We start from the raw sequence: 9,615 nt of genomic DNA on the forward strand, positions 1-9,615 counted from the left end.
TGATTGTTTTTTTACACGACTGCCGTTAATGTGAGTGTAATCATTTCAAATTTCGTGTAAAAAAGCTTTGCTAGTACTAGCATGTGGCTAGTACTAGCAAAGCTTTTTTGAGTAAGCTCGTCCGGTGAAGTAGGAACCTACTACTTCCATGCCTACCATCATGCTTATTTCTGCCGCTAACCAGCAGTGTTGTAAAGCTGTGTTTCGGTCTGAAGGGCATTCTAGGCACATGAGGCTTAACACCTACGCATCAACAGAGCGGCACTTTTCAGGACGTGCTCCGTCCATGCCCTGATAAGTTTTGCTCTGTATCATGATATCACTTACCATCAGGTGGGCCATCTGATTGGTAAGTCAATTATTACTATATATATAAAATTAAAAAAAAAATTCTTTATTCCATTATATTTTGGCTGTTTGAGGTACCGTTAAAACCCTTTCATTATCTCGAGTGATTCTGGCTATAGTATTTTTTTTTTTATCAAACATGCAGTATAGCGGTTTTTTCAAATGTGAAAATCGTAGTGTTTTTCAGTCACGTTTTTTTTTTTGAAGTTATACTTCTTTTGGCGCGTTAGGGAAAAATGATGGGAGTAAATTTTTACGATGCGCGTCACATAAAACCGACACCCTGATGTTAGCTACAAGGTTTGACAGTGTATACTTTCAATTGTTCGCGGGCTCATTTCGGCGATTGAATTGATTCAATTGTACAAAAATCTCAAATTTTAATGTTTAGTGAAACTTGGTGGTCCGATAATGAGATATCTACATAATGCGTTATAATAAAACTTTTAATGTGTTAACTAACTTTTTTCTATAAACGTAGTATGAGTTGAAAGATAAAATTTTTGAACAGATTTTTATCTTGTTACGCCAAAGTAGTATAACTTCTAACGCGTCCACATAAGTACACACACGTTTGTTTTTTTATTACGTACTTACTTATGGACAGTTAGCACGACTCTGGAAATTCGAATAAGCCATGCCTGTCCTTTGGGCTTTGAACAGCACGTTGACCTTTCGGGACCCATCGACCACTGTGGGGTCTAACCCAGATACTATTTAGGTATTCATCATCAACCCTTTACCGGCTTACTACAGGGTACGGGTCATCTCTCAGAATGAGAAGGGTTTAGGCCGTACTACGCTGGCCAAGTGCGGATTGGTAGATTTCACAGGCCGTTGAGAAAATTGTGGACAACTCTTAGGCATTCAGATTGCCTCACGATGTTTTCCTTCACCGTTGAAAGCAAGTGATATTTAACTTGGCTAAATTAAAAACGCACGCATCGAAAAGTCAGTGGTGCGTGTCGGGGCTCCAACGCGGTCTCCACGATGTCTTACCCACTAAGCTATCACCGCTTCAATTATTATTATTTTGCTAATTTAAGTATTAGAATATCCCAAATTAGCTTTAACCGAAATAGACCTTTCATCCTACCACTAAACGTACTAAAGCCAATAAAGCTAAGGTCGTCGTATATCCCTCAAACTATTATTCAATTCGAAATAATTTGACAGTTACCTAACTTATGCCTCGTTGAATTTATTTATGAAAATCTTGGCAGGTGCACCGTGCACGGCCGTAAAGTGTCGTATTCTTTTCCGGCAAAATATAATACCGATAACGTCGTACTTCATTGATGGTACCGCTTACTTAATAAATGCCACGCATAACGAACCACTACTGACTATCGAAATCGGTTTTGAAATAAAATAAATCGAACATTCAATCATCAGAATTATCTTACAATAGAAATATCTGTTGTAAATATTAAAGGTATAAGTAATTATTTGTTAAAAAATATATGAAATATTAAATGAAAATCATAAATTATAATCTGACCATACAGTAATGCCATGAAACTATCGATTCCCAGTTCTATGAAAGTATAACCGATAATCCAAGAGGTTCATTGATCGATTATACAATACCTAAACCCTACTGTGAGCTGTCAAAATTAGCATCCTAAATGAGACAAAGCACAATAATACCAAGTTATACTACTCACATCAGGCGACAGGCTCAGTATCTCGTCATAAATTCTTACAGCACGTATTTTCCACTTGAGATTATTCAGACCGCATGCCGTGTACAGATATGGATGACATTCTAAAAGGTATTGCGCCAGGACATTGTATGACACTATCCTAAATCTAAATCCTTCTAGAACAAGAATATAACATTTTTAATATACGCCACAGAACTAAACGTCCTTGGCCTAACAACATATTACGTTACAACCAGTGGCGTGCACTGTGTGTTCTTCTACCAGGGTATGCATACAGCAGGAAAATGGCATAAATGGCAAAAATTCTCCTCCTACAAGATTTATATATCAATATTAAGGTAAGCACTGCTTTTGTGCATATATGAAGTGCACGCCTCTGGTTGCAACATATGTAGTGTACACTCATTATAACTTGATGCGTCAACTGTAAGTAGTGTGTAATGAAAGGGACTATATGCACGGACGGATTTCCCATAAGACCGACTAGGCTCAGTCTAGCACGGCTAGCATAGCCAGGAGACAATTATATCCCGAGGGAAAGCATATACATGTATCTTCTCCCACAGCTTTATCAACTCTCAGAGCACTGGCACATCATTGGAAATAATATCCACATAATCTATTTATATAAAAGAAAGTTGTGTTAGTTACACCATTTATAACTCAAGAACGGCTGGAGCAATTATTATGATATTTGATTTTTTGGATTCCTCTTAGACCGGAATAGGATAATAAGTATTAAAATATAACATTCATGAAAAAAAAAAAAAAAAAAAAAAGATCCGAGGTACGAAGTTCGCCGGGACAGCTAGTTTATATATATATATATATATATGTAATAATAAACGGTGGTAAACTTCTCATATTCCATGTTCCCGTGCATTAGCAGGTGGACACGTTAATTATATCCCTTGTAAGGGGGTATAATCGGGGGATATCATTTTTATCTCATGCCTTTGCTAGCCCTGCTGGGGTGTCAAGATTATAATCTAGACTCGGCTAGACGTGACAATAAATATTTGATCCGCTAAAAATCACTACTTACCTAATGGAAAGCTAGTTAAGTTTTATTGTTCAATGTTTTTTTAATTTTTCACGACCTAAATTTTACTTGTGCACCGATTTTAATGAAAGTTTTTATTTTAATATACGTCTCAGTAAAAGATGTGCTGAGGGCAGCAGTTACTGATCACTGCTATAAAGTCAGTATCACTGCCTTTATATCCATATACTGAAGAATTTGACGCCAATATACACCAAAATATAAATACATATATATAGATATATATATATATATGTATATATATATATAAAATCGACCAGTCCTACTTTATATCCTTGCATGTAAGGAAGTGATACCAATATACACTAATATATATATATAAAGTGTAACATAATTACGACATAATATTGGTGTCTCTTCTTGTCTTTATTCCAAGTGGTGGCACAACGTGTCTTTTTCTCCTACACACTTAAAGCCCAATTCACTATTCAACCCTTTTACACCGAATTTCTCTTTCACACAATGCATCCATCAGGATGCATATAACAAATCTCTTATGTGGTCTTCCTGTACTCCTACGTACACATTCAACATTATCTTGGGCCCTAAGCATAGCAGAGATCAATAACAAAAAATTAAGTAAATTCATAATGGAAACACTATTTCTAAAGAAAAAATAACGTTTATTAACAGTTAAAACTGATACGTGGGTATTTCACGTTATGTTCTCTTAACGCTCGGTTACCTTAGGTGTGTTTACAATTAATTATTTAAGAATATAACTTGGACTGCTGATCGGAAGCATGCTGAGAACAAAATTCTTTGACTATGCGTTGCACATAGTATAAAGAGATTAAATACTGAGATACAATTTCTGTACCAGACATTCGCATTACATGACCACGCCTATCCCAGCCTATTACTCCTCACCTTTTCTGTCTTATATTATCCATCCATACTTTCTTGTCACAACACATAAGTATCAACCTATTACCGGAGAACAACAGGGCAGGTCTCCTCAGAATGAGAAGAGTCCGTAGACCTCCACGTACTGGCCAAGTACGCATTGGTAGACTTCCTTGGACTCTTAGGGGTCTTCGAGAACGTTATGATAACTCTCAGGCATGCAGGTTTCCTTACGATGTTTTCTTCGATGTAAAATCAAATGATATTTAATTGCTTCGATTGAAAACGCACGTAACCCCCTACAAGTCAAGTTGCCAGAGATCGAACTCGGTCTAGCCGTAAGGGAGGGCGAAGTCCTAACCTCTAGGCTATCATCGCTTCATACCGGCCTATTATTCCTTATATTTACCGTTAGCACTTATTTTCATAAGAAGTTTTATTCATTTTATATTCTTTAATAAAACAAAATCAATAATTTTAACAAAAAATATAAAAAAGTTGTTCCTTACACACAGACACACAGACACACACACTCACACTTTTTTTTATGTTTATAGACGAGCGCTTGACTGCAATCACACCTGATGGTAAGCGATGATCTAAGGTGGAGCGCGCTTGCCTAGAAGATGCCTATTTACTCTAGATTTGAAGGTACTCATCAGATCCTAGCGGTGCGGATCAGAAACGAAGATGAAAAGCGCTTTGTACGCGTCCGCGGTATATCGACCACGTAGGGATGCAGATCCTAACGGTGTCTCGCGGTTGGATGGTAAAAATGCGGATTTTTTTTTCTCCTCGAAATAGTTTTGCCATTAAATTTGTCAAACGTTAGTTATAAGGACCTAACCGAACGTCCTCCTGCCTGCTGCAATAGAGTTTAATGCAGGAGACATTGCTACACCCTAATGAAATATATAAATGAAGATATTATTAATATTATACTTGACATGTTCATTCTTACATTATTCATACTTATCTGACACACTATACAACAACTGAGAACAATATACTAAGTTTGATAAACTTGACAATATATAAAATTTGATATAATAGAAGTAGAAAGTATTCACCACAACGTTGACTCCTCTTTCCCACGGGCTCCCATATCCGGAAGTCAGTTGGAATGACACAAGTATGTTCTTTGTTTCCATCAGAATCAGATTGCCTCTTGCTTGCCTCGTCCTCATCTGAAGATCTGGCACTAAAATGAAGTTCAAAGACTATTAGTAACTACTATTTTATTAACCAACTTCAGGAGGAGGTTCTCAATTCGATTAATTTTATTTGTTACAGAACTTGGTCATATATTAACCGACTTGGTTTTTTTTTTTCCACGAAATGGATTACTTCCTATTTGTTCCCTAGTACATATTTATTAGGTAACGATCTCTTCAAATATTATACTTGAGTATTTTTTTAAATAGCTTATCCATTTTCTTTCGAAATGCACAATTTGGTCAGGTCCGTCCGTGGTTTTCATCAACATGGGTTCCGATTTGGTTATGGTATATGGTTGGAAAGCAATTTATGCTCGTCACAATATGGGAGGAGATGGGGAGGTGTCAAGAGAATTCCGCAACTATTAACGCCCCGTGTTACGGGATAACGGTTTCGGAAAAAATAATATTTTGTAATAGCTTATGAGCAGTTGATATTTAATCGCAACCGTACCAACTAAAGAGCGTAAAAAATTTACATGAAAAACAGACTTTGTTAAACCATATATAACACCGTTTAGGGGACAAGCCGTATACAGACTGATAGAAAATAATTTTAAATATTTTTTGTACATGCACACTTCAAGGCAGTCAAAAATTGTTGCAAAAATCACTGTACTTTCACACACATTTACAATATATTTAAAATATTTAGCAAAATCCTACCAGAACCTTAAAGTATATTTATGAATGATGAAGAATTAATTAAATTGGATTGTATGCAACAATGTTGCTTAGAAGACAGTAAATATAAGTATTTAATATCGACTGTCTTCTAAGCAACATTTATCTATCAACCAATGTCAGGGTGAGATTAGATAATACAGTCTATATTGATGTGTTAATCAGTAACTGCTTTGTATTAAACATAACTGTAAGATTTTATCAATACAATACACGACACACGATAGTACAATGTAATTGAATGTTATTGACATTATTTAACAAAATAGATATTTTTTATCTAATATGCTGTTCATTCACTTTATTTACTTGTTTTTAAAGGGGCTCCTTAAATAATATGGCCCCTTTCTCAATACTACTACAAGGAAAGGATATTTTCTTGAATCTCAAAATAGAAATTTGCCAATCCAAACTAATTTTATGAATATGTAAATGTGTCAATAAGTTTTGTGTTATCAAAGTTTCTAAATCTTGATAAAATTTGGAAATCACAGTAAAATAAGGATTTTATTTGAAAACCATAGAAAATGTGAACGAATTTGCAGGCATCAGCTAGGTTTAAATAAAATAATAACACTTACATTTCATACGGACCCCCATAGCAGAAGTTTGCTACCGACGGATTTGTGGGATTACTCATTTTTTTATTTGCCTTTATAGCATTTGCTATGATGTGTGACTTCTTGATTCTTTTCTTTATATTTGACAACAGTCTTAACTGTAAGTCGGTGGGAACAATTGAACTGAGTAGTTGTGAGTTGTTCCAGGTAGCACATGTCTTGTCTCTGCAACTCAAATGAGTCAATTTCTCCACAATAGTGCTATAACTTATATTCTCACATGATACTCTGGTATATCTGCAAAAACTGTGTGTCAATTTCAGCATAGCTTTAAAAAGGTTGTTTCATGGTAAAACAAATCTAATAGGTATTATTGCTTATGGCTACAGCCCATGGCTGTGACTAGATTCTTTTGCAACTTGGTTATGTAGCTGTTCTCATGGATTTTGCTCTGGGGCTTAGGTTTGAAAGCTGTAAAGAACAGAAAATTTGTTTAAAATCTAACAAAATACTACCAAAGCCCTAGAAAGGTTGGCTCTCAGAATAAGAAGGGTTTAGACAGTAGTCTTGAAGTGGTGATAGCCCCTCTCAGAATAAGAAGGGTTTAGACAGTAGTCTTGAAGTGGTGATAGCCCAGAGGGTAAGACTTTGACTTCACTTACAGAGGGGCAAGTTTGAATCCCAGCACTCACCTCTTACTTTTCTAAGTTATGTGCGTTTTAATCAATTAAAATATTACAGGAAGACTTAAATCACCTTTGAAGACATTTAGGAACACTCAGTCATAAAGGTTTTCTGATGGTTGACCATTAAAGAAAACAATATTTAATTGAATAAAATAAATGTAGCTCTAGAAAGTTAGAAATTTTTGCTGGGGATCAAACTTTATGACTATTTATCAGTCAGAGTGCTAGCTAGATCTTGTTATCTCTTGAACCATAATAGGTACGGTTATAAAAACAAATGATTGTATAGCAAAAGTTCGTACATATTGCTGCTACAATAGAAACAAAAACAAAAAGGTTGAAATATAATGGGGACCCTTATAAATATGTTTTTGCTTAATCTTAATAATATTAATAGTATTTCATATTGCTCCTTAGTATGAAACCATTGTGTACAAGTCAACTCACTCTTAGATGGTTTTAAGTCTCTCATCTGTATAATAAATACTCAATATACATATGGAATTATTTTTTGACTGTGCAATAAAGAAAATGTACTGTACATAATAAGTTAAGTGTTTTTTATGTTAACCCATTTTTTTATAAATAAGTTTTCTTATTTATGTGACAAACACAATTTTTATATTATGTTTAACACCTTAGCATGGACATTAATTTAATTTGATTGTGACTATGCAGGTTAGATAAAACTAGAATACAGCCTGCACTGTTTGATGATTTTTTGGAGTTACATATTTTCTTTACATGTCTATGAAAATAAGATAAGAGTAAATTTAAAGATAAGGCAGAGACCTTTATATGGTGCAAGGAGAAACTTCCCCAAAAAGTCTGAAATGAAGTCATGCAAATGATCTGGTAGACTGACTGATTTGATTTGTGGGGATTACAAGTTTACCACTATTAAACTGAAAAGTGGGGATTATTACACCAAAAAAACATTCCCAAGTAGGGCAATGTTAGGCAGGTGATCAGTTGTAAAAAGTATATCAGAACTAAAACAACTAATATATCTTCAAGTTTAAGAAGAGATGATCTGCTGAACCTAGGTGACTAGGTGGTGTGCACTTTATTTAAGCATGAAAGTACTTCCTACCATATTATTTTTGGGTAACTCAAAGTTTTTTCTTTTTCCATTTTTATGCCATCTTCCATTTGTATGCATACCCTGCAGTTGAAAACCTTGTGCAGCCACTACACATAAGATAGGTTAAGGGCTAAAAGAAAAAAATGAGAGTGAATTGTTCAAAATGAGTTTTCCCAAATAAGTTCAAGATTTAACACACATAATTTTGTGTACTTTGTACTGGAATGAATTAAAATGTATTTACAGCTGTCCTGGATGACAAAACCATTTATTAAAGTAAGAATTATTACTGTAATACAAACGTAAAACCTTTTTTTTTCAACCTGCAATTTAATAAAATTTTAGAACAAAAAAGCTGCTATTGCTAATTTACTATGATAGTTAGATATATCCCCTCTTATGCTTTTTTGTATGTTATAATGAGAACTTTAATCATGTAGTACGTTATTTTCATGTATCATTGATTGTTATGTTTTCTCAGCGCACACCAAGTAAAGAATTTTATAAGCAAAATTTTGCTTCTTTCGGTTACATTATTGTAATTTTCATAGTCAATATTTATTATTAGGTAGTATAAATACATTAAAAAGTTATTTAACATTTAAGTTATTTTGAGTTTTAATTTACTTTGTGTGTTACATTAAATTCAAAGATCAATAAGATATTTCTGGCTACTAGTTTTTTTTTTTATTAGTGCTATTATTATAAGTTATCTGGCTGGCTTTGTTTGTAGTCTAGTCTCTAGACTAGTCTCAGAAATTACCAGTTAAAAGAAATTTTAATTAAATCATAGTCCATTTAATTAACATTGCAGGGTTTAAAGGCTCTAAACATCAGCATTGTAACAATACAATTAAATTTCCATAAACTAGAAAATCTTATACCTATAGTTTTATCTTATGAATCAGTTGTTGTTTGAACTCTTATCAAAATGTATACTTAACATTCACATTTTTTTTTTAAATTATTAGTTAACCATAAAACGCTTGTATGTAAAGTTTTTCGTACTCATATCAAAAAATACTCTGAACAAAAAATTTTTTTTTGCCTAACCGATTACTGTTAAACAATTTTTCTGACTTTCTTACTACATATGATCTTTTTAGGTGAAGTTTCTCACTGTAAGGTAAATATGAGGGAAGAAAAGTTATGTAACTTTACTGTCCTTCAACTACAAAAATACAACAAAAAGCATATGACAACACTATTCAAATAAACAGGTTAAAATTGTTATTTTGGTCGGACTGAACCCGAAAGCGATGATAAACAAAATTGACTTACATGCATGTAAACAAAGCCATAGCGAGTGTTCAATACACAAAATGAGCAAAAACCATGACGAGCACTTAAACGCTACAAGTACATTGTATAAGTAAACTATTGACCTACCAAAATATTTTAGATTGACTGAATTAAAATCACCATTAATTTGGAATAAATTCACTGAGACCACAGACCAG

The 9,615-nt window shown here is 33.9% G+C and overlaps 1 protein-coding gene across 5 annotated transcripts in view; it reads right to left on the reverse strand.

Annotated features, from left to right (window-relative positions):
- Positions 1-9,615, reverse strand: part of LOC120636391 (protein angel homolog 2) — a 29,235-nt gene extending 19,620 nt beyond the window's left edge. Inside the window, exons 1-5 of one of the 5 annotated variants that reach the window (XM_039907849.1) lie at positions 9,437-9,486; positions 8,165-8,285; positions 6,407-6,856; positions 4,995-5,125; positions 2,016-2,170 (exon numbers count right to left, since the gene is read on the reverse strand). In XM_039907849.1, the coding sequence (XP_039763783.1) occupies positions 2,016-2,170; positions 4,995-5,125; positions 6,407-6,711 (591 nt within the window). In that variant the 5' untranslated portion in view covers positions 6,712-6,856; positions 8,165-8,285; positions 9,437-9,486. Of the gene's footprint in view, positions 1-2,015; positions 2,171-4,994; positions 5,126-6,406; positions 6,857-8,164; positions 8,286-9,436 lie in introns of all 5 variants that reach the window. The other 4 variants (XM_039907848.1, XM_039907851.1, XM_039907847.1 and 1 more) reach the window with 4 other exon arrangements.

This window comes from Pararge aegeria, chromosome Z, assembly GCF_905163445.1.
Source record: "Pararge aegeria chromosome Z, ilParAegt1.1, whole genome shotgun sequence".
Classification (NCBI taxonomy): Eukaryota; Metazoa; Arthropoda; class Insecta; order Lepidoptera; family Nymphalidae; genus Pararge; species Pararge aegeria.